The 25,913-nt window shown below is 40.7% G+C and overlaps 1 protein-coding gene across 10 annotated transcripts in view; it reads left to right on the top strand.

Moving 5' to 3' along the window:
* CACNB2 (calcium voltage-gated channel auxiliary subunit beta 2) overlaps positions 1–25,913 on the top strand; it is a 386,015-nt gene that overhangs the window by 213,978 nt on the left and 146,124 nt on the right. The window contains exon 1 of one of the 10 annotated variants that reach the window (XM_019460636.2): positions 5,310–5,435. The exons of the other annotated variants lie outside the window; for them this stretch is intronic. Within the exon in view, the coding sequence (XP_019316181.1) occupies positions 5,403–5,435 (33 nt within the window). The 5' untranslated portion in view covers positions 5,310–5,402. Of the gene's footprint in view, positions 1–5,309; positions 5,436–25,913 lie in introns of those variants that run through there. 10 annotated transcript variants of the gene reach the window in all.

Below are 25,913 nucleotides of genomic sequence, written 5' to 3'. Positions count from 1 at the left end.
TGTAGTTAGTGTATCTTCATATCTATATGGCATTTGCTTTGGAATCCCCCACCCACGCTTATGCAGTTAGTCAACTAGGAGATAATCAAGCTAGGGGCCAAAGGGGGGCTGAGGGAAATTGCCAACAGCTGAATATGTCTGTGAAAAGTTGTATGTTCTTACTCGCGATTCTGGAAGCTTCAGCAGGAGATACTATGTCAGCTTTAGTTTACGCCTTAATAGAACGGAAAAACTGGTCACAACTGAAAAGGGACATTTTTGGGGTCTTAATAACCACTGAACCACTGGCTGCCATTTATTTTTTTCCACTTCCACATTATTTAGGGAGCTATTTTGTAGGCACAATCTGAAACCAAAATTGCCAGTGCCCTCTGAGATGCCTTTGTTGCCACCAACAAAAGTAGATGTGGTGTCAAATGATGCTTATAATTTACAAGTGATTTTTTTTTTATTTTTTAAGTTTATTTATTTATTTTTGAGCAAGACAGAGACTGCATGAGCGGGAAAGGGGCAGAGAGAGAGAAAGAGAGAGAGAATCCCAAGCAGGCTCCACCCTCTCAGCACAGAGCTCTGTGCGAGGCTCGATCCCGCAAAACCGTGAGTCGAAACCAAGAGTCGGATGCTCAACCGACTGAGCCACCCGGCATCCCAACAAGTGATGTTCTTCTTAAACTGGCGTGTTTATTGGCCACAGCCCTTGAATTTGAAATATTATTCTTTGAATCGTTCTCATGTTAAGGTTGACTTTTATGCTTTCTACTGTGGTGAATGATACTGAAGACTCCTGGGTTGTAAATTTGAGTCTCCAGTGCAGACTGCAGATTGTTCTGCATTCAACATAAGCCATAAATACAGGACCATGGTCTTATACTGGGGATCACACAGCAGTGCAGAAGCATGGCATGGTCCCGTGATTTCTTTGATATCAGTTATTCAAACAACCTCAGAAATAGGTGGTATTTTTTTTTTTCTGTATTGTGCAGAGAAGGGAACTGAGGCTCAGAGTATTTGGTTTTTTAAACTAAGATTTGCTGTGTGCTTGTAATTACTCATTTATCCCTCATGGCAGTCACGGAAAATAGGATGGTGTTTCCATTCTACAGATAAGGACACTGAGGTGCAGAACTTTAAGTGACAGCTTTGATATGGAACTAAGTTATTGTGGTGAGAAAGCAAGACTCCAGAAAGTAGACTCCGGAGCTTGCCCCCCAGAAACTACTCGGTGCCTGCTTAGGGACCTGCGGAATACACAGCTGACAGGTCGCAGAGCAAAGTTGTCCGATTTCATGTTCGTGGCCTCTTTACCATCCTCTGCTGCAAACCCGGGGAATTTTCTAACTATAGGTAGAAGGCATCATGAATGCCTTCCTCATCATCAAAGCCAAGAACTGTCCATGGTCCTAATGCCTTCCGCCCTTTTTTCAACTCATTTTTCCTCCCTCTCTCACACATCCTGTGTTTTCTTGCCTCCTTCTCTGAGCTCAGCATCTCATTCTTGGCTGACTTTGTCCCTCCCCCCCCCCCCCCCCCAGCATCTGGTAAGTTTGAGTGTTACCTGGGGTTTTTTTCTGAAACTTTCTATGATTTTTATGTACTGTGAGAACTCTGCTCTGCAAGTTCTCATCTCCTCCCTGGATTCAGCCATCACCTTTACATAGCCATCCTTAGATAGATCTTAGAAGCAACAATCCGGGCAGAAAAGTGCATCTGTTATGTGTTTCTCCAGGGCTGCCAGACCACTGTTATCCTGCTCAAGGTGAAATTTGTAACTGTGCTTCTAACTTCTGTACTATTACAACTACACATTTACCCATCGTCCGTGTGTTTGGCAGCTAATCATCAGTGTATCTCTTGGCGGTTCACCTATTGCTTTAAGCCTCATTTGCATGTTGTTTCTGTACACATCCAAGTATCCTGTTCTTTCTAGCCATCTTTTTTTTTTTTGTTACCTTGTTTTAATGTTTATTTTTGAGAGAAGGAGAGAGGCAGACAGAGAATCCCAAGCAGGCTCTGCACTGTCAGCACAGAGCCCCATGTGGGGCCCGAACTCACAAACCATGGGATCATGACCTGAGCCGAAATCAAGAGTCAGATGGTTAACCGACTGTGCCACTCAGGTGGCCCACCATCTTTTTGCCTTTTAAGGACTTCTTAAACATGCTTTTTAGAAAACATTTTCAGCTTAATTTATATTTCAAAAAAGTGGTTCTCAAATTAGCACTGTGGATATTTTTGTTTTAGTTATAACTCCTTAAGAAATGTTTACCTAATTAAAAAAAGGGAGAGAGATGTTTACCTAAAGACCTTTTCTTCCAAATGTTTTGTTAGTAGTAGTACAGACTTGTAAAGTTCATAGAAATTTTACCAGTTTTATCTACTTATTTTTCTACATTGTGTGATTACTATTTCCTCCTTGTTTTGTTTTTTACTAAGAGATTATATGAGTGTTGTAGTCATTTGAGAAGTTTAACACAAAAGTAGTCTCAGGTGAATTGATTTAAATTTCTTGTTTAAAAAAATTGAGATATAATTAATGTATAACCGGGGCACCTGGGCCGCTCAGTCTGTTAAGGGCCTGACTTCGGCTCAGGTCGTGATCTCATGGTTCGTGGGTTCAAGCCTTGTGTCAGACTCCGTGCTGACAGCTGGAGCCTGAGGCCTGCTTCAGATTCTGTGTCTTGCTCTCTCTCTTCCCCTCTCCCATTTATTCTGTCTCTCTCTCTCTCTCTCAAAAATAAATAAACATTAAAAAAAATTTTAAATCAACATATTATATTAGTATCAGGTGTACAACTTAATTATCAGTATAGATTACAAACTGATCACAATAAGTCTAGTTAACATCAGTCACCACACATGGTTACAGTTTTTTTCTTGTAATGAGAAATTTTAAAATCTACTCTTCTTAAAAAAATTTTTTAATGGTTATTTATTTTTGAGAGAGAGAGAGAGAAAGAGAGAGAGAGAGGTAGAGTGTGAGCAGGGGAGAGGCAGAGAGAGAGGGAGACACAGAATCTGAAGCAGGATCCAGGCTCCTAGCTGTCAGCACAGAGCCTGATGTGGGGCTTGAACTCTTGCTAGTTACTAGTTATAGTCTTGCTAGTTATTTACTGACAGTTTTTCTGCCTTACGCTTTTAATGATTGTGTGTGCTCTGAAGGTGAGGTATGAGCCTATGAGTTCCTCATTTTCCTTCCTCTCCTGGTCCAGTAATTTACTAATCATATAGTGTTTAATAGCATCCTTTCAGTGTTTAAATGTTTTTGATGGTAGGACTAGACAGGCAACATGATATATTTGAGAAAAGCAAGCATTTGAGCTAGAGGGTCTGACTTCACATCCTTGCCACCTAAAATCTCTGAGTATCAATTTGTTTTTTTGTAAAATACTAAGGATAGTAATACCAATCAAATTGGTTTGGTTTAAGAACAAATAAGTAATTTACAGGAAGTACATTCTATGTCACACGCTACTATAAAAATGTTAATATGGCAGTATTTTTGTGAATGCCTTTTAAAAGAATGTGGCCTTCAATGCAGTTCAATCTTTTGATCTGTCTACCTTTCTCTTTTTTTTCAACATCTTCAACCACTTCTTTCTTCCCCTGCCTGTTCTCATACTGGTACCCAGGACCTGTGGCTTTCTCCCAGGTGTTGCTACCTAATTTGCTCTCCTTGCTTTCTATCTCTTTCTTCTTTTCTGATTTCCCTCTTTGTATCAAAGCCCCATTTCCCATGCAGTATTTCTTTCTTCATTATTCTTTAGCCTTCTTTCTTCTTAGTGTGTATAATAGGGTTCAACACTGACAGGAGATTAAAGAATTCTCACAAAATCAGTCTGTACAAATTCTGTGTGTGTGTGTGTGTGTGTGTGTGTGTGTGTGTGCATTTTATGGTAGTGCTTTAGGCAAGTGCTGTCTTACTCATACGCACAGTGTCGGGAAGTTGGAGGTAGAGGAGAGGTTGAAATTCATCTAATCCAGTCGACTTGGTTTAAGGATGAAAAGCGCGTATGCAGAGGAGTTAGTGACTGGCCCTGGATCTCAAGGTTAATTACTGATTGAGTTGATAGTTAAGACTGTTTCCGGAGTTCAGCCCACTCTTGTTTCTCTGTGCCTTTGCTATCCACTGTATTGTGTGTCCCGTCCTAGAGTTTAGCTAAGGACATTATCTGGGGGTTAGTTTGTTCCCAGCAGGCAATCTAGCTGATTGGCTTCGGGTAAGTTATTTAACCTCTCTGGCCTTGAGATTCTCATCAGAATCTGAGAGGACCAAGTCTTCAAGGCATCCTTATAATTCTCAATCTTCCTTCATGTAACAAACTCTCTGATGACCAATTATCTACAAGTGCAAGGTGAGCTGGATTCATGGTTTGCCTTTGTGTTTTTTTTTCCCAAATGCCACTCAAGGTGGAGCTTTTCCTACATTACTGTACTGCATTTTGATCTGGACAACCAATTAAGCTTGTCCAGTATTTGGTTAAAATTATTTCTAATTAAAACATCACAGCTTCCTTGGCGGAGATCCCGTCCTTGTATTACAAGGATGTTTGGCAAGATTTTTGTTATCATTTTGTAAAAGGCTGTGGGAAAATTGAAGCGTTTTGTTGAAATATTTTCTTTGGATCATAATGTTGAGACAGAACAGTGTGACATTCTTTTATACACCACCTGAAAGTTAACGAAAGAGGCACAGAAAGAAATGTGTGCCGGTATCTTGTTGAAATGACAATGTCAGAATAGGTTAGCTAATTTGACTTCCGGGTGATTCAAAATCCAGTAAATTACTACACCTTAATTTTATGCAAACTAACACTCACATTCCCTTTAAATTGCTGGAAAATTCTTTCTACTTATTTACATAAATGGACATTAATCCTGAGTAGTATGTTTATTCCCTGTCGGCTTGGGTTCCTATGATGTTTGCTAGCCCCTCCATTGAAAACTAGGTGTCTAGGTGGAGGTCATGTGACAGGGTGGGTCCCTTACCAGAGAAGTGAATGTTTGTGTGTGCTCTGAAGGCGAGGTATGAGCCCGTGAGTTCCTCATTTTCCTTCCTCTCCTAGTCTAGTAATTTACTACTCACAGTGTTTAATAGCATCCTTTTCTTGGGTCTGTTTGCTTTTAGTAATCAATGAACCTATTTACATCAAAAACTGGTTTTGTTTGGGTGTGGAATTTTCACTCAGTTTGCCAGACCATCATTTCCTGAAGTGCTTGCAAATAGTCATTTTTTGTCTTTCGGTGCCTGAGAGCCTATTTTAAGAGCATTGCCAAGCGTGGGAAACTAATAGCACTATCTTCCAGCTGTGGAAACAGTATCACTGTGATAATGCACTTCAGCTTCCTGTAAAAGGACCTCTTGCTGGCTATGCTGAGAATCTAGTTCGAGGTGTAGAAGCAGTATGTGCGATGATGGCAGTGAGCATTCGGAAGTGGTAAGAAACTCCTTCTAATGTCATTGACGTGTGGCATTTTTAATCAGCTTTTTAAACCATTTTCAGAGTTTGATTTTAAACTTGCCTCTCAAGCGCCTGGCATCACTAACAGAAATGGAAAACAAATCGCTCGTGTCTAAAGGACGAGCCCAAATGTTGAAATACTGCAGAACAAAGTTTGAAATCAAACATGTTTTGTATTATTTGCTATAGCTGAGATGATTTTTGTACTTGAACTTGGATTTGAAATGGTTATCAGTATCTTATGATGTCTATTGAAAAGGTGTTTTAAAAAGTCCTTGTAAGTGTAATGATAGGCAATTAAGATTCCTTAACAAAAATATTTTTAATTTACCAGTGAAATCATCTGTTAAATATCATTGAAAGTAATTGAATTGAAAAGTTTTATGTCACAAAATCTCTTCAGATCCTTTATTTGTAAATAGTAAACCGTTAGGAAAATCTCAGTCTTTCCTTAAACATTAAATGCATTCCTTGTATATTAAAAAATATTTAAACTAAGAGTATATATATAGAGTATCACATTGTTCTCAATCCATAAAATATGTAAAAAAATCACATGAATCTGTACATTATGCAAAATGAACAGCTAATGTTTTTTATATTTCAAGAGTTACAGACATATAACTTTGAAAGTGTCAAAAGGCATTTTAAACCATATGTTTCTTTGAAGTACTGTATTGTTCGATTCCTTAATACATTCTGATTCCTTAATAGCCTGATGAATTGAGGTGATAATTTGATCTGACTTTAGAAAGATCTATTCTCAGTAAATAATACCACAGTTTAACTAATAAGAAATAAACCTGTATTAAATAGTGGATTTCAGTTTTCTGGTCATATTCCACTCAAAACCAAATTCCCTTTTTAGGTGTGTGTAGGAATCATAGGATGAGATGATTTCACTTCTTGTTATGTAGCCAGAAGGAAAGAAATTTCCCAAAAAGCAACTGAGATTTCTACTTTAAACATAGCAAGTTGAAATCACACAGTTGTCTATTTAATTTGAGTTCTTTATTTCAACCATTGGCATAAGATCACAATGATAGATACAATTCCAAAATGAGAGCTAAAGGTTTTGTTATGAATTTCAAAATGGTCTTCTCTAATATGGTCATTGTTTTGTAACACCTTTTATTTTATTTTATTTTATTTTATTTTATTTTATTTTATTTTATTTTATTTTACTTTACTTTACTTTATTTTATTTTATTTTATTTTATTTTATTTTATTTTATTTTATTTATTTTATTTTATTTTATTTTTTGAGAGAGCACGGATAGGGGAGAGGAGCAGAGTGGTGGGGGTGGGGGAGAATCTCAAGCAAGTTCCACACTCAGCATGGAACCTGACACTCCACGGGGCTCGATCCCATAAATTCACCTGATGAATTTGGAATTCATGGAATCATGACCTGAGCCAAAACCAAGAGTTGGACACTCAACTGACTGAGCCACCCAGGCACCCCAAGACCTTCTTTTGTCTCTTGATCTTTGCTCTCAGGTGACTGTCAAGATGAGCAAAAACTTTTTTAAAGAGTAGGACATGGCTCTATTCAGATGTTCATAAGAATTTGAAGTGGTTGCAAAATTATAAATTTTCAGAATAAGACACTTTAAACTCCTACTAAACAGAAATGTGTCCAGTGTTTAAACCCTACTCTCCCTTGTTACTGTCTACACTGCATGCGGTTCGTGCAGGATTTTCAAACTCTTTGAGAGTTGTGCTCAAGCCTAAGCTGTCACAGACAAGAAATCTTTGGAGGAATGAAGTTAACATTTTAAGAAAGTATTGCTGAAAATGAGTTCCAGGTTTTTGTTACTTTTTTAATAAAGAGTATAAATGAATACAGAAAATATATTCCTTAGAATTCACCCTAATGAGTATTTTAGGAATACAAACATTCATTAATTAGCCCTCATGTGTTTAAAATACACACCTGTTGGATATGGTTATGCACAGAAGCTGGTTTTTTCATGAATAATTTCTATCATTTTTGCATAATTTTAAGGAACCATATGTTCTATAATGAAGAAAAATATTTAAAGTATGCAATCATGTTAAACAGTTACAGCATGAGTCACTATATATATATATATATATATATATATATATAATTTTTTTTAAAGTGCTGCCTGTAGGTGACAATAGGAGCTAAAAGGATTTGAAGTGAGCTATCAATGTAAAATCACTGTAAATTTATTAACTTAGGCAATTTTGGTTATTGAGACCAAATTTGGAAACTTTCTTGTGTTTAGGTATTAAAATGGCTTTTAAAAATCTGAAAACCAGATTGAAACATGAATTGAATACTTAGATTTGTGTTTGTTTTGTAAGAAGACGTCTGCATCACTGTGTAAAAAATGACTTTGGTGGCTCGTCTAGGTTTTATAACGTGCCAGGACAGGTTCATTTTACGGATGTCATAAAGAACAGTTACGTGCACTTAAAAAAATAAATTACTTTCCATGTCATTTAGCTCTAAAGTCCTTTTTCTGTTTTTCTCCCTGTGAGTCAAATATTCCATTTGTATCACTAATGTTTTTTGTAGTTTTGTTGCTTTATTGAATATTTGAAATGTCCTTTCAAATATAGCATAGGTAATACTTGTCCAAATTTGATATTTCTAATGCATCATATCCAAATTTTAATTTTTGTGGGAATGTAACAGTCATCATTGATGTGGTCTTAGTTTTGTTTTTTTTTAAGTTTATTTATTTTGTGGGAGAGAAGGAGATCACATGAGCACAGGAGGGAGAGACAGAGAGAGAGAGAGAGAGAGAGAGAGAGGGAGAGGGAGAGGGAGAGGGAGAGTCCCAAGCAGGCCCCTCACTGTCAGCACAGAGCCTGATGCAAGGACTCAATCTCATGAACTGTGAGATCCTGACCTGAGATGAAATCAAGAGTTGGATGCTTAACCAATTGAGCCTCCCATGTGCCCTAATGTGGTCTTATTTTTAATAAGAAACATGTGTCAATAAGAAACACATAAAAACATGGTACAGTTGAGAGGACCGAACTTTAAAAGGTGTTTCCTTGTTGTGTCTTGTTAAGGGTGTGGCACAAGTAGCGGAAGTCATAAGAAGGGAGAAGGTATGTGTCTTTTCCGTTTAGAAATTAATAAGCGAACTCACCGACAAATGGGCCACCCCCTCCCCATTCTTAGAAGTATCTATCCTGCTTTTGGCATGCTCTAGCCAGCCGGTACTGTTCTTTAGAACTTTCTCTGATGATTGAAATACGCCGTATCTGTGCCATCCAATATGGTAGCCACTAGCCACGTGTGGCTATTATGCACCTGCAGTGTGGCAGTGGAAGAGTGTCTGCTAAGAATTTGTAATTCAATGTAAATAATCCTGTGGTAGCTTCTGCTGGACTTCTTTCGATCCAAAGGGTGCTCCATGGACCACCTCGGAGCCTGTTTGGAATGTCAGAATCTCAGGCCCCTCTTCAGACCCTCCTGAAACAGAATCCACATACTAGCAGCCTCTCCGGGTGGATCATGTGTTCACTGCCATTTAGCAGGGCTGGTCTATAAGGCATTCCTAAATGGACTAGATGGCTAGAGGAGACAAGTATTCCAATTGCCAAGGGCCTATATATTTTTTTTATTTTGGAGAAGTTAATTGTTGAGATTCAAAGAGAGGTAAGGAGCATACGCTTTGAGGTTAGACCAGGCGTAGAAACAGCTTTGCCCTGTGTTGGCTGTGAGCGATCCTGGGCGTGCTGTCCTACGTAAGGCGTGGTTCCCCTCTGTAAGGGACAGATGCTCGTGATACGGTACCTGCCTCAGTGTTGTGAAGACGAACTGACATAATGTAGGCAAAGTGTTTACACACACGGTAAACCCTCAAGAGGACTGGTTTAACTTACACTGTTGTTAACTCGTATTACATAAAGTTGTGCCTTTCAAATGAGACAGGCAGACTAAACTTAGCAGACTGTGTCTTTCTTCTAAATCTACATTGGCTTGGAAAAAGTCTCCAACGATGGTTGCTTATCTTAAAGAAAAGAGGGTCTGAGTCCATTGGTTTGATTTTTGACACATGTTACAGATTTAGGATCAAAGTGTGAAGCAACCACCCGGCCTCTTTAAACCATGCAAGAGTCCTTCAATTGCAGATCTGAGAGCATAGCAACTGCTTCCCCTTCCTCCCTTAGAGTTTATAGAGTCCCCAGGTGCTGTAAAACGTCTCGAAAGTTCTGCCTCTCTCTAGTTCTCACAGTTGGGGCCGCGGCAAAGCGGAGCTCTGCCCTCCTGGTTGCAAGATGTGAACGGACGGGTTTGGTTGGCCTTCTTTGGAGTGTAGCCAGAATTTCCTTTTCAGCAAATTCTGTTTTAAAAAGAATGAACCTAGGGTGAGCTCAAACTATTAGTCACAAGTTTTCATCTTTATTAATGGTGCTTCATCAGGAAGCTAATCCAAGTGGGGGTGGGAGCCGTCTCCTAGTTAAAAATAAAAGCACATACTTACTTAAAATTCCCATCATTCTTTTGCCACTAAAAAAGTAGTCCATGCTTACAGAATATAAATTTCGAAGTGCTTTTTAAAATTTAACCATTTTCCCACTGTTGGTTTATTTAGGTTGTTTTACACACACATAAGTGTGTACACATATACACACACACATCATATATATGTATGTATATATATATATATACACACACACATATATGTATGTATGTGTGTGTATATATATATATATATGTGTGTGTGTGTGTATAGATATATATAGTCTCTGTCCTCCTCCATATATATGTATATATATATATATACATATATATGTGTATATATATGTGTGTATATATACATATATATTTCAGCTTGGGGTTCTCCCTCTCTCTTTCTCTTTTTCTGCCCCTCCCTCGTGTGCTTGCGTGGGCTCTCTCTCTCTCTCTTTCTCTCCCCAAAAATAAGTAAATAAACTTAAAAAAATAAAAATAAAACCACATCAATGGCAATTCTTACATCCCCACAAAAATTAAAATTTGGATATCATGCACTAGAAATATCAAATTTGGGGGTGTCTGGGTGGCTCAGTCACTTAAGCATCTGAGTTCGGCTCAGGTCATGATCTCTCAGTTCATGAGTTTGAGCCCCGTGTCGGGCTCTGTGCTGACAACTCGGATCCTAGAGCCTGCTTCGGATTCTGTGTCTCCCTCACTCTCTGCTCCTCCCCCACTCATGCTCTCTTTATCAAAGATAAATAAACATTAAAAAAATTTTTTTAAGAAATATCAAATTTGGACTACTATATATATATATATATATATATATATATATGATGTGTGTGTATGTATATATGTGTGTGTATCATATTTCTTTGCATCTTTATTTCCTTCACATAGATTGTGGAAAAGAGAATTCAGTATACTGATATACTTTTGAAAGAGTAATATGCCTTTCCAAATTGCTTTTCAGAGAAGTTGTATTAATTTACGTATCCACCAGCAGTGTTTGAGTTCATTTCGCTGTAATATTGACTGTCACTTTAAAAATGATTAATTTGATGCGGTGGAATATTATTCAGCCATAAAAAAGGAAGTCCTGCCACCTGCAACAACACGGATGGACCTTGAGGACATTCTGCTAAGTGAAATAAGTCAGAGAAAGACAAATACTCTGTAAGCTCACTTATATGTAGGAGGTGCGCAAAACGGGTACAGTTGGTCTAAAGGTACCAACTTCCAGTTACAAGATAAGTCCTGGGGTATAATGTGATGACTGTAGTTAACAATACTATATTGTATATTTGAAAGTTTCTAAGGGAGTGGATCTTTTTTTTTTTAATTTTTTTTTTAGTGTTTATTTATTTTTGAGACCGAGAGAGACAGAGCATGAACGGGGGAGGGGCAGAGAGAGAGAGGGAGACACAGAATCGGAAGCAGGCTCCAGGCTACGAGCTGTCAGCACAGAGCCCGACACGGGGCTCGAACTCACGGACCGCCAGAGCATGACCTGAGCCGAAGTCGGACGCTTCACCTACTGAGCCACCCAGGCGTCCCGAGAGTAGATCTTGAGAGTTCTCATCATAAGAAAAAAACCTGATAACTATGTGTGTTGATGGGTGTTAAGTAGATTTATTGTGGCGATCGTTTGATTATGCAATGTATATACATGTATCAAACCAGTATTTATACGCCTAAAACTAATATAATGTTATATGTCAATCATCTCAATTTAAAAATAAATAAAAATAAATAAAACCTAAAATAGAAAGTTTTTAAATAATTTGATAGGCAAAAGTATCTCTCTTTTTTTTTTAATGTTTATTTATTTTTGAGACAGAGAGAGACAGAGCATGAATGGGGGAGGGGCAGAGAGAGAGGGAGACACAGAATCGGAAGCAGGCTCCAGGCTCTGAGCCATCAGCCCAGAGCCTGACGCGGGGCTCGAACTCATGAACCGTGAGATTGTGACCTGAGCTGAAGTCGGACACTCAACTGACTGAGCCACCCAGGCACCCCAAGTATCTCATTTTTAACTTAAGTACCTAAAGATTTTTTATTATGGTGAGGTTAAGTGTTTTTTCATATTTCTTAGCCATGGTTGTTTCTTCCTTATGTATGTGCCCTTGGGTGAATTACTTAACTCTGTACCTTGTTTTTTGTTTTAATCTCAAGTCACTTTGTAAGGTCACTGTGAAGACCAAATTAGATAATATTTTTCACGTACTTGCCACAGTATGTGTTGTATAGATGTTCATCGGTCCTTGGTGAAAGTCTGATTTATGGCTTTTGTCCACTTTCTGTTGCCGTTGAGTTCCCAGGATTTAGAGCCTTATGGGGCACTGACCTTTCTCACTTCTTTGCATGAAGTGGGAGAGGATGTAAGTTTCTGATGAGCCTGGTGACCGTTATTTCTGAGGATGCCAGGAGCGGAGTGATGGAAGTCTCCTCACTATGAAAGTTGAATCCTCTCTGTATATTCACAGACTAATGTTATTATCCCCGTTTTATAAATAAAAAAAAAACAAAGGCTCTGAAAGTTGTAGTGGCTTGTCCAGGGTATGACGGACCTCTCGTCCCCTGCTCCCTCCATGCCGCTGGGGACTATGGTCCCTCAGCCCTTTGAACTGTACTTGAGGTTTACATCTTGCTACCTAAGGCAATCCTGTATGCTTGTTGATGTCAACCGTGGAGCCACGTGACCTGAGTTCAGACCCTGGCTCTGTCACCTACTAGCTGTGTGACGTCGCCAGCACAGTCACTTCATCTGTAAAATGAGAATGGTAGTAGGACTCACCTTTTGAATTGTCGTGAGGGATAAGGTCGTTGATTTATGTGTAAATCACCTAGGTCAGTAGTTTCGTACACGACAGGTGTTATATACCAGCCAGTGAGATCATAGTCCCCAGCGTCGGGGACGTGTGTGGCCAAAGGCCTATCCGACATTTTTTTTTTTGAGAGAGGGAGAGTGAGAGAGCATGAACACACATGAATGTGTGCCCGCGCGAGGGAGAGGGGCGGAGAGAATCCGAAGCAGGCTGCGTGCCCATAGCGGAGCCTGATGTGGGGCTCAAACTCGCAAACCGTGAGATCATGACCTGAGCCAAAATCCAGGGTCAGATGCTTAACTGACTGAGCTGCCCAGGCGCCCCCTACTGACATTTTCAGCGTCTTGCCTGCACACCATCGACTGTGCACCATTCTTGGAATGGAACTGCGGGGAGATCTCTTGGTGGGCTAAGAACTTGTGCTTTTGCTCACCCCATGTCACAGTGAACCAAAAAGAAATTTTTGTTTGGTGAGAATTTTACCAATAGGGATTTAGTTTTGTACAGCCGGCAGGTCAGAAATCCAGAGTCCCTTTGTGCTGCCCACTTGCTGTAATTCCTGAGTGGAGGAGGTCACCAGGAAGGCCACCCTTACTGTCATTTGTACTTTTTTTTTTTTGGAAGACACCGAATGCCCTCACAAGGCCATAGTCCGCCGAACATCAGCTCAGTAGCATGGCTCCTGTCCACACAACGTGTGCATCTCTCCCTGAAGAACTTCACTGTTGGTAGCACAGGAAGCACAGGAAGTTCCCCAAGTTTGGGGGAAAACCATCAGAGAGAGAGAGAGAGAGAGAGAGAGAGAGAGAGAACAGAACTTTGCTGTGAAGCAAAATCATTGCCAAAAAGGCAATCGCATTTCCCTACTGACTGGCCAGCTTCACCTCAGGCTGCACCGTGAGAAGATCGTAAGGAACCTTCTTTGTGAAGGTTCTCATGGTCTGGGATGAAGGCAGATGCAAGGCCTTCCCCCCTCATTCATCTGTTCATTCAGCAGACATTTATTGAATCCTGACTGTGCTTCCTCCTGCCCTAAGCCCAGGTTGAGGGGTATCTCATTCTACTTTTGTATCTTAATTCCGATTTCTGTTTCTCCCAAACAAGGCTGGACAGCCTAACTCAAGGGCAGCAACCCGCTGTGCAAGGCTGACGAGGTGGGAGAGGATGAGGAGAACAGCTGTTATTCGGGGGATATTTATGTGAGGCGCTGGGTCAAGTGATTTATATATTGGAATGATTCAGAACACTTTTTTTTTCTTTACCACCCACTCTTTACAGATGAGGAAACTGAGATTTAGGGAGGGTTTTTTTTAATGTTTATTTATTTTGAGAGAGAGAGGGCACGAGTAGGGGAAGGGCAGAGAGAGAGGGAGAATCCCAAGCAGGCTCTGTGCTGTCATCGCACAGCCCGGTGCGGGGCTCGATCCCATGAACCATGAGATCAAGACCTGCGCCAGAACCAGGAGTCAGCCATGTAACCAACTGAGCCACCCGGGCACCTCAAGATTGAGGGGGTTTTAAAAAGGTGCTCAATTCAAGCCCCTCATCAGGCTCTGTGCTGACAGCTCTGGATTCTGTGTCTCCCTGTCTCTCTGCCCCTCCCCTGCTCACACTCTGTCTCTGTCTGTCTGTCTCTCTCTCTCTCAAAAATAAATAAACATAAAAACTATTTTAAAAATGCACTTAGCTAATAAGAGACAGACCCAGAATTTCAGCTTCGGTTAAGCTGACTACAGAATCCAAACCCTTCATTGTTCTGTGCTGCTTCTCTCGTGAGGTCAACCTGGTGGTTTCTCCGTTTGCTTTCTTGAGCGTTGGGGTTAACCTGTATGTTCCTTCAGATTTTTCAGTACATTTTTGTTTTGTTTTGTCTTGATTTAATGACGAAGGTGTTAAGAGTTGTTAACCCAATGGGTATGTGATTTGCTTTGGAGAAGGTGTCCAGTAGATGTCTCTGGAAGTCCATGTGTCATTGGGACGCACTTGTGTTGTTTCTGTGTCCAAGATGATGCTGATGGGCAGCCTTGAGGAGGTCCCATTTCCACACTAAATGTGGGATGTAGAGATAAAGAACAAAGTGTGAGAGGAAGACTTGAAGACTTAGGTAGAGAATAGAAGCGAAGGTAAGAATAAATTAGCTTCCTCCATTTGCACCTTCATTTGCATTGTAGCACCTGCAGTGACATAGAGAAAAATAATTAGAGGTATACCAGGATGAGATAGTGACTAAGGAGAGAAAGAATGCCAGAGGACAACACAACTCTAGAAATTTACGACATACAGTGATGTTTGGCCGAGGTTGGAAGGGTTGCTGAGGTCACCAGACGAAGCAGGGCACTAGATGAGTGAAATTAAGTGTTCCCTCGAGTTTCCAGGAAGGTAGAGAGGGCTTAGGGGAAGGTCAGTGGCTGGAGAGGTGCCAGGTAGATTTGGCAGGATGGGAAATAGAATTACAAGAACACCTTGAGGGGTCAATCCTCAATTAATAAGAAAGGGAGTGTCTCCTCGGGTTTATAGTAAAGATGAACAGGTGTCGTTAGAGATAAAGCAGAGGCGATATAAAAACTAGTAAAAGTACATGAGCTGCTGACTAATTTTTTGACATCCTTGGTGACCAAGGTAGGTTTTCTTTGTAAAGTGCTTGGCGTCCTAAATGGTCGGCTTATTAGCCTTTTGTATCCTGTGCAACAACAGAATAACAAAGTCGTGCCAAATGGCATTTTCCCCGACACTCGTGTACCGGTCGTGTGCTTTGCCAGTATTAACTTACAGCTCACAGCTGTGTGCACCAGCTCCTTCCCATTTTCCAGATAAACTCAGCCTCTGTGATGTTTTATATCTTGTCCAAGGTCACCCAGTTAAAAAGTGTCAGGTTTAGTATTTGTTACACTGCCCGCCAAAGAAAGGGTCCTATTTTGGTGAAAGCAAAAGGCTGTGGTAAGACGTAGCCCTAGGAAAGATCCCTGTTTTCTCTGGTGTTGGAGATTGGAAGTGAGTGTGAACGGAGTGCTTTGACGTGTCCTGTGCTCTATTATTTTGTCCTGTGATTTCAGTCCCCCTAGGCTGTATCGATGCCATAAGGAGGAAGGTACCTGTATCTTTATTAAGATAAAGTTCCCCTCTCTCTCTGCTCCTCCCCCGTTCATGGTCTGTCTCTCTCTCTGTCTCAAAAATAAATAAACGTTAAAAAAAAAAAAATTAAAAAAAAAAAAAAGGGGGCGCCTGGGTGGCTCAGTCGGTTAAGCGTCCGACTTCAGCTCAGGTCACGATCTCGCGATCTCACGGTCCATGAGTTCGAGCCCCGCGTCGGGCTCTGGGCTGATGGCTCAGAGCCTGGAGCCTGCTTCTGATTCTGTGCCTCCCTCTCTCTCTGCTCCTCCCCCGTTCATGGTCTGTCTCTCTCTCTGTCTCAAAAATAAATAAACATTAAAAAAAAAAAAAAATTAAAAAAAAAAAGTTCATCTCAATGTGCTAATGGGGATGAAGTCCGTTGTTAAATTAATCATTTTGCAAATCCTCTGAGTGGTAGTGTTTACTCTTTGGATTGAGCTTTCTTTCGAGGCCATGCATGGGAAATATGGCAGGCAACGTAAACTGGCAAAAGCAGCTTTTAACTGATGAAGACCTTTAACTTATTTTCCTTAACTAACCTAAGTCCTTGAAACTGAGAAATGGAAGGCAGTATTCATCACAAAATACTGCTAGCAAGCAAGTGAAAATTCACTTTATAGGAACATACAGGGGCCCGTGCTCTGGGCAATGAACTTGGAGTTTATAGGCCTGAGCACGATAATCAGTAGATGTGAAGGCCGGACAGTAAATGCCGGAACAAGTGATGTCGTATATGTGTATGTTTGAAGGATGGTTTAATTTCTCTGGTTTGTTGATCCATTGAAAACCACCCTGGCCTCAAAATGCCGTGGACAAAGATTTGGAGGAGAAAAATACTTTGTCATCAGTTAAGGTAGTCACGAGATTAAAAACCAACTGAAGTTTATACCAGCTTAAGTATAAATAATTTTGGTTGGGGAACTCCTCGGAAGGGGAGGAAATATATTGGGCCCCATACATAACCTCCAAAATGAAACCCTTCAATTACTTTGTAAAAAAGAGGAATTGGAGTAAGGAATAATGAGACTAGGTAGGTATCGATATTATGCAAACTATATAATTTTAAGCCTGGCATACCATGTAATGGAGAAGTTGGCAAGCTTTTTCTGTAAGGGTCAGACAGTAAATATTTTTGGCTTCGAGGCCATACATTCTCTGTCACCCTCACGGAATTCTGTTGTACCACAAAAGGAGCCATTGGTTCATGAGACACAGAGAGAGGCAACAGGCTGACTTTGGCCCCAGAGTTGTGATTGGCTGGTCCCTGGTATCATCTGGGGGGTTTGAGCCCTGAAGGTCTTTTTATATATATGGCAAAAGTGAAATGCTTCCTACACAAGCCCGGTAGCAAATCTGAGAACGCATTCTAGGTGCCCCTTTGTAGAAACACTATTTTATTTGAGGTTTTTGAAAATTATGCTTGGCCAACTCAAACATTAACCTCTGCTCTTTAATTCAGACGTTATATTCACATTTCTTGCCAGACCTGGGAACTGACTGAAAATAATTATTATGAAAGACACAGGGCCCTTGAACCCTTTCTTGTGGCTATTTTGAAGGGTCATTGTCTTTTAGCTAATTAGGAACCAGGAACATTATGTTTCAGCTGCTTGTGGAAGGTATTATCCTTAGAGAAATGGTCTGGGCAAGAGTTTGTATGGGGGTGCCGGGAACAGAGAGGAGAAAGAAAACCTGGGAGGGCCAAATTACAGGCACCAGCAACAGAGAAAACCCAGCCAGTAATTAGAGTAAATTTCTGAGTACAAATCCTCAAAATGCGTCACTTTTCACATTTGAATCCCAATGCATTATACTCAACAAAACGAGTACTTGGTGATATGTCAACATTTTAATTCTGAATGAGTGTTAATTGGGTATTTTAGTGCTGAAATTATTTGTTACCTAAAACACTGACACAACCTGAAGTTCCCTGATTTTTATAATTATATAGCACAGACAGAATTTCCTTCTCTAGATTTGATTGCTTTTACAAAATGTATTTAAGGCACACGCTTTAGATCAATTAATAATTCAGAACTGTAATTATTAGACTCCATGGTGACTTGGTATAGTAACTCTTCCTGAATCAGCCCGTTCACAATTCGGGGCTGGTTGGAATTGTGAACTTCAGCCAAAAAAAAAAAAAAAAAATGGAAAATATCTCCTCTCGATATAATGTACATGGTGACTGTAGATAACACTGCCAGCTGGTATATTTGGAAGTTGTTAAGAAAGGAAATCCTGACAGTTCTCATCTGAAGGAAAGAAAAAAAAATTTTTTTTTATAATCTATATGAGATGATGGACATCGACCAAACTGTCTGTGGGGGAATCATTCCATAATATATGTAAGTCAAGTCATTATGCTGTTACATCTCAGTAAAACTGGGGGAAAAAAATTCCTCCCTGACCTCCCTTTACTTGTCACTTCCCTAGAGCAAATGTGTTGAGTGGCTGCCTGACCCAGTACCGTGCTAGGGGCTTGGACCCAGTAGGGAACAATGCAGCCAGCGACCCTTGCTTTCCTGGACCTATTTGTTATATAATACATTTGCATGCCTAATATAATTTCTTGCTCTCTCTCTCTTTTGGATGCTTACTCTGATTTCTCTAGCAGAAATCATGTGGGTCTAAAAAAATATTTTTATTGGGGTAGAATATACATAACAATATTTAGCACTTGACCTGTTTTTAAGTGTGCAGTTCTGTGGCATTCAGTGCAAGTTTTAAATACGAATTCCCCATCTCCTCTCCCCACCCTGGCCCCTGGCATCCACCATTCTTTTGGTCTCTGTGGATGTGATTACTCAGCTGAATGATAAGAGTGTTTGTCCTCTTATGATTGGCTTATTTCACTCAACATAATGTGTTAAAGGTTCATAAGAAACTGTGTTTCTAAAAGAAATGTTTGATTTTCTTAAATTAAAATTTTTAATTTCAATTCAGTCAGGCGAAAGGGTTTTTTTTTTTAATCTCAAGAAGAGCAGTGTTCATAATTCCTTTGAAAAAATATATTTTTTTAACGTTGACTGACTCACCAAGCAATATTTTCGTTTTGGTTTTGCCTTAGAAAGAGAAGATTTGATTTGTTGTAAACCCTTGTGTATTACAGTCTACTAGGAGAACAGAAGTGCCCTCCTTGCATGGAATTAAGGAAGTATTCTGAGGATGGTCCTGTTTTAAAAGACTTTCTAATTCAGTGGCTCAGTCAGTTAAGCATCCGACTTCGGCTCAGGGCATGATCTCGCGGTCCGTGAGTTCAATCCCGGAGTCAGGCTCCGTGCCAGCAGCTGAGAGCCTGGAGTCTGCTTCAAATTCTGTGCCTTCCTCTCTCTCTGTCTGCCCCTCCCCTGCTTACACTCTGTCTCTTTCTCTCTCAAATGTAAATAAATGTTTAAAAAAATGTAAAATACTTTCTAATTCCTTTTTTTTTTTTGAGAGAGAGAGAGAGAGAGAGAGAGAGAGAGAGAATCTTAAGCAGGCTCCACACCCAGAGCACAGCCCCCGTGGAACTCCATCTCAAAACCATGAGATCATGACCTGTGCCAAAATCAAGTCACATGCTCAACTGACTGAGCCAGCCGGGTGCCCCTAAAATACTTTCCAAAGTAAATCAGAAAACTATGAATTAGGACAATTCATTTTTGCAGGTTATTTTTAGAGAAAGATGTAACAGAATTGTCTTTCTTTGTTTGGAAAAGAAAATGTGAGTAGGAAAACAAACACATACTATCCCCACTGGGGGATCCTACTTTTTAGAAAATGTGTAGGTTTTTCTGCCTGCGATCCCAATTTTATGTTAATTAGCACACTGCCCCCTGCGTCAGGAAAACTGTTTGCGGTGCCTTCCCTTTCCTGGTAGGCTGCCTTGCTTGTAACCACCCCTAGGAGCCACTCTGAAGAATGCAAGCAGCAGAGGTGTTTTCTGAAAGTGGAAGGAAGTGAGCTCAACGGAGTTGTTAATTCTTACTCTCCAGTGCCCGCTGGGGAAATTATACTCCTGGCTGCTATCCTTTGGCTCTGCTGTCAGTAATAACAGGTAGGAGCCCCCACCTCTCCTACCTAATAGAAGGTTCATTTTCCTGTGATTTAATTGCCTACAGAGGTTGGAATTGTGGAGGGCTAAAATTGTATTTGCGAGCACTGCATTCATGAAATACTTGGCTCACACGCACAGAAATAGGCCCTGAAAAATAATTGCTTGCTAACGATGTGCACGCATGACGTGGTTCCCCCAGAGCTCTGAAATCCTGCCACAGTCAGATAGGGTCCACCCTCCAGGCATGTCTCTGGACTGTACGTGGAAATATTCTTTTACTTTGTTCTTCATGGAAATCACAAAAGAATAACTTGAAAAGGGTTGGGCACTCGTTATGCAGTGAGGCTTTCGTGTATTTTTACCGTATCATTCTAATTTCTTTCTTTTTTTTAAATTTTTTGGATGTTTATTTTTGAGAGAGAGACAGAGCACAAGTCAGGAAGGGCAGAGAGAGACGGAGACAGAATCTGAGGCAGGCTCTAGGCTCCGAGCTGTCATCACAGAGCCCAACACGGGGCTTGAACTCACGAACCCCAGAATCATGACCTGAGCCGAAGTCGGACACTTCACCGACTGAGCCACCCAGGTGCCCCTCATATCATCCTAATTTCAACAAAATTATGTGTAATTATAAGTGATATACATTGGGAGTCTGATATGATTTGCATCTTTCAACTTACTGAAGGAGACTAAAACTGTTGGGTATAGAAAAAAAAGAGAGAGAGACAGAGAGAGAGAAACGAAAAGAAAAAGACCATGCCCTTCACCTCTTGTAGTCTTGTCCAGATTTTGCCAGGCTCTTCAGGAGGGTTGTCTCTTCTGCTCAGCTTTGCAAATGCTTATCATCCCGGGAACTGATTTTCCCTCTGTTTACCACGGCTTTCTCTTTCTCTGTACCGAAACGCCTTGTTGACTTTGCTGGGGGTCTTTCTCGGTGTTCCTCAGACGATGGGATGGTACAGGTTCGGTTTTATTCATGACTGGATGCCACATTGGTAGGAAACAGAAATGTTATACTACGTGCCAAACAATCCATGGGACACTCAGTAAGGCTACTGAAGTTGTTTTTGTGTTTAACACCAAATATTACCCCAACTTTGATATGATAGACCTTTACTTTAAAAACATTTTTTTAATGTTTATTTCTTTTTTTTAACTTTTTTTTTTACATTTATCTATTTTTGATAGGCAGAGAGAGACAGTGCACAAGTGGGGGAGGGGCAGAGAGAGAGGGAGACACAGAATCTGAAGCAGGCTCCAGGCTCTGAGCTGTCAGCACAGAACCTGAGGCGGGGCTCGAACTCACGAGCCATGAGATCATGACACCCCATGATAGACCTGTACTTTATTCACTTACCCAGAATATGTACTGGGCAACGACTGTGCACCAGGGTCGGTACCAGGCAATCAGCTCAGAGTAGGAGATCCAGATATTAAAATGAAGCCCCTCACATGGTGGTAAACCCGCTTCTTCAGGGTCAGAGGGCAAGAGGACCAAAGGAGGCCCAAATAGTGCATGCCTTTATGATTGCGAACCAGTTTGAATTTACAATTGTCCTTGAAATGCCGCATGGAGATCTGGCAGCGGAGAGAGCTGACATAGAGACCTCACGTCCCCCTGGGTCTGTCAAGGTCCGTGAGGGGCTTTTGCATGTGAGTAGAAGCCCAGCCTACACATTCAGGCCCCTGCTCATCACTGCCAACCTCCCTCATCATACAGCTGCCCCTAGCCACAGCTGGGTCTAGGAGTGTGCACGCGGGCAGGGAAGTGTATCTTGAGAAGTGTGAACTTGGGAAGAAGCCCAGGCAGACCTAACAGGCCCGTGGCCATTTGGTCAGCAAATTCCGGACGCTCCAGTTCCCAGACTCTCTGAAACTACCCTGTATAATATGGTAGCCCTTGCCATGTAGGGCTATTAGGATGTCAATTCATCAAAATTAAGTGAAATTTTAAAATTCGTTGCACTAGCTATATTTCAACCCACGTGTTGTCTAGAGGCTATCGTGTGTGTGTGTATATATAGTATATGTGTTGCTACAGGACAAATACAGATTTTCCGGCAGAAAGTTCCCTAGTTTGGAGGAAAAGACAGGGGCTGGGAGTGTACAGGCACCACTTTCCCATATCTAAGAGTTGTGCTGTGTTTGCAGAGCGTGGGGACAGGGTTGCTGGAGGGAGGGGGGCGGGGAGTGGGGTAGCCAACGAAAAGTAAACACTGACTAAATAAGTCTTTGCATCATGTGAGAGACTCTCCGAAGAAGATAAGCCGGGTGATGTGATGGGAACTGTAGCCAGAGAGGAAGAAGAGCTTCAAGCAGTGGGAAAGACAGAAGTAGAAGTTCAAAAGCCAAGAGAGTTTCGTTTGTCCCCCCCAAAAAAAAAGAAAAAAGAAAAAAGAAAAGTCAAAAAGGCGATGTTTATGGCTGGCAGGTAGCGAAGGAAGAGAAAAGTAGTGCGAGATGTGTCTGGAGATGTAGGCAAAGGCCAAAGTGTATCAGCGAGACACGGGATTTATTTTTTAAGTGACATGGGGGGCAATGGGAACGTTCTGTAAGGGGGAATGTTGTGAGCTAGCGCGTTTGAAGAAGTTTCCTTTGGCTCCCTGCGTGGAAGGGCTGGGGGCGGGGCAGAGGCAGAAAGACCAATCAGAGCTGTAGTCGGAGCCCACACAGGGCGTGAGTGATAACTAGGCTTGGGGTGATGCGGTGGAAAGAGGTGGATGATGAGATTTTCATAGAGCTGAACAACAGAGCGGATCCGTTTGCAGCCAGCACACATTTATTGAGTGCCTGCTGTGTACGAGGCCCTGTGCTAGGTACTGGGGACTCAATGGTGAACGAAAGTCACACTGACTCCTGCCTTCATGGAACTTAGGTATTCGTGCAGAGAGTAGAACCATGAATACACATGTAAGTACAGCAGAAAAAGGGGATTAGTGAGTAGCTGATGGGTTGCCTTTTTTTTTTTTTTTTAATTTTTAAGTTTATTTATTTATTTTGAGAGAGACAGAGACAGCATGAGTGTGGGAGGGAGCAAAAGGAGAGGGAGAGAGAGAATCCCAAGCAGGCTCTGAGCTGCCAGCGTAGAACCCCATGTGGGACTTGAACTCATGAAAGTGTGAGATCATGACCTGAAATGAAACCAAGAGTCTGATGCTTAACCGACTGAGCCCCCCAGGCGCCCTATGGATTGCCATTTTAAATGCTACGGTTGTTACGGGGTGCCTGGGTGGCTCGGTCAGTTGGGCATCCGACTTCAGCTTAGGTCATGATCTCACAGTCTGTGAGTTCAAGCCCCACGGCGAGCTCCGTGCTGACAGCTCAGAGCCTGGAGCCTGCTTTGGATTCTGTGTCTCCCTGTCTCTCTGTCCCTCCCCCACTCATGCTCTGTGTCTCTCTGTTTCAAAAATAAATAAACATTAAAGTTAAGTGCCACAGTTGTTTTGGTCAGTTTTGTGACCTTTGATGTTGGAGACTTACAAAGACATTTTGGGAGAAAAGAAGAAAGCAACTCCAGAAATAGAGTTAACAGAGCCAAAGAGGCCCAGGGTTACTAGAGGTCCTGTAGTCCTCCATGGAGTCAGGGCTAAGACACCCCCCGACCTCCTGAATACCCTGCAAAATCAGTAAGTTCAGCTTCCTGCCTCTGGGTAGTTTTGCCAATATCAGTGATCACATTTTTTGTTTTTTTGGTTTTGTTGTTGTTGTTGTTTGTTTTTAAATTTTAATCCCAGGGGGGCAGGAGGGAGGGGAGGGTGGGTGATGGGCCTTGAGGAGGGCACCTGTTGGGATGAGCACTGGGTGTTGTATGGAAACCAATTTGACAATAAATTTCATATTTAAAAAAAAATTAAAAAATAATTTTAAAAATGTAATTCCAGTGTAGTTACCATACAATGTTATATTAGTTTCAGATATACAACATGTGGTTCATTGTTCATCACAAGTGTATTCTCAGTCCCCATCACCTGTTGAACCCACCCCCTACCCACCTCCTCTCTCGTAACCATGTTTGTTCTCTATAGTTGGTCTGTTTCTTGGTTTGTCTCTCTTTTTCTTTGTTCGTTTGTTTTCTTTCTTAAAGTTCACATATGAATGAAATCATATGATATTTGTTCTTCTCTAATTTTACTTACCATTCATTATACCCTGTAGATGTAGCCATGTTGTTGCAAACGGCAAGATTTCACTCTTCTTCATCCAACTCATCTATCAATGGACCCTTGGATTGCTTACATAATTTGGCTGTAGTAAATAATGCTGTGATAAACGTAGAGGTGCATATATCTTTTCAAATTAGCGTCTTTTTGTTCTTTGGGCATGATACCCAGTAGTGGAATACCCAGTACTGGATCATATGGTAATTCTATTTTTAATTTTTTGAGGAACCTCCATACTGTTTTCAAAAGCAGCTGTACCAGTTTGCATTCCCACCAGTGGTGCACAAGCGTTCTTTTTTCTCCACATCCTTGCCAACACCTGTTGTTTCTTGTGGTTTTTTTTTTTTTATTTTTAGCCATTCTGACAGGTGTAAGGGGATATCTCATTGTGGTTTTGATTTGCATTTCCCTCATGATGAGTGATGTTGAGCATCTTTTCACATGTCTTTCGGCCATTGGTATGTCTTCTTTGGAGTAATGTCTGTTCGTGTCTTCTGCCCATTTTTAATCAGATTATTTGTTTTGTGGGTGTTGAGTTGTATAAATTCTTTTTATATATTGGATATTAACCCCTTATCAGATATATCATTTGCAAGTATCTTCTCTCATTCATTTGGTTGTCTTTTTGTTTTGTTGGTGGTTCCCTTTTCTGTGAAAATGCTTTTTATTTTCATGTAGTACAATAGTTTATTTTTGCTTTTCTTTCCCTTGCCTCAGCAGACATAACTAAAAAATGTTGTTGCAGCCAATGTCAGAGAAATTACTGCCTGTGCTCTCCTTTAGGATTTTTATGGTTTCTGGTCTCATATTTTGGTCTTTAATCCATTTTGAGTCTATTTTTGTGTATGGTGTAAGAAAATGATCCAGTTACCTTCTTTTGCAAGTATTGTGATCATGGCTTTAAAAAAAATACAATTTCAAGCATTATAAAAGGTTCCACAGTGAAAAGCAAGTCCCTCCCACCCCTGCTTGGCCCTGGATCCCTCAGGTTTCCTCGCCAAAGGCCATCACTGTTAGGTGTCCTGGCGTAGAGTTCTCAACTGTCAGTGGTCAACAGAACTATATGCAGAGCTTTAAAAAGGACTGATGCCTGGTCCTGCCCCTGAGTTTCTGGTTGAATTTTTGGGGGATATAGCCCAAACATAGATATTTTTTTAAAGTTTTATTTGTTTAAGTAATCTCTACACCCCATGTGGGGCTCTCATGACCCTGAGAGTCACACACTCTTCCTACTGAGCCAGCCAGGCACCCTCGAAGCACAGAGATTTTTAATATCCTCTCAAGATTATTTCATGTGCAGCCATTTAAATGTTCTAGAGGTAGCCTAAAAACTAGCATATGTATTCTCAAAAAAAAAAAAAATATATACACACACACACACACACACACACACACACACACAGAGACAATACCAGAATAGTATCTACTGTTTTGTCTCTTGCTTTTTTTTCTTTTTTTCTTTTTTTTAACTGTAAAATATATCTTGGAAATTGTTCCATGTTAATACATATGGCTATATATAGGCCTTATTAGTTTTAATGTCTCAATAATAGGCCATAATGTAGATGCACCATAATTTATTTAATCAGTCTCCTCCTGGTAGATAGTTACATTATTTTAAGTCATCTGTAACACAAATAATGCCATAATGAACATTCTTATATATACATCCTTTGCATATATTTGTATATACCTATAAAATTAATTAGAGGTATTAATTTTAAGAATCAGAATTGGGATTATTGGTCAAAGGGTAAGTGAATTTTCAATTTTGATAAGTGCAACCAGATTTTACCCTTAAGGGGCAAAGATGTGTTCCACACTAATAAGTGCTTTGCTTTTCATCTTTGCCAAGAAAAACTAGCATTT

Source organism: Panthera pardus, unplaced genomic scaffold (genome assembly GCF_024362965.1).
Source record: "Panthera pardus isolate Hobbes unplaced genomic scaffold, ASM2436296v1 HiC_scaffold_6, whole genome shotgun sequence".
In the NCBI taxonomy this organism is placed as follows: domain Eukaryota; kingdom Metazoa; phylum Chordata; class Mammalia; order Carnivora; family Felidae; genus Panthera; species Panthera pardus.
Note: the sequence above shows the minus strand (reverse complement) of the source record. Positions and strands in the feature narration are given on the sequence as shown.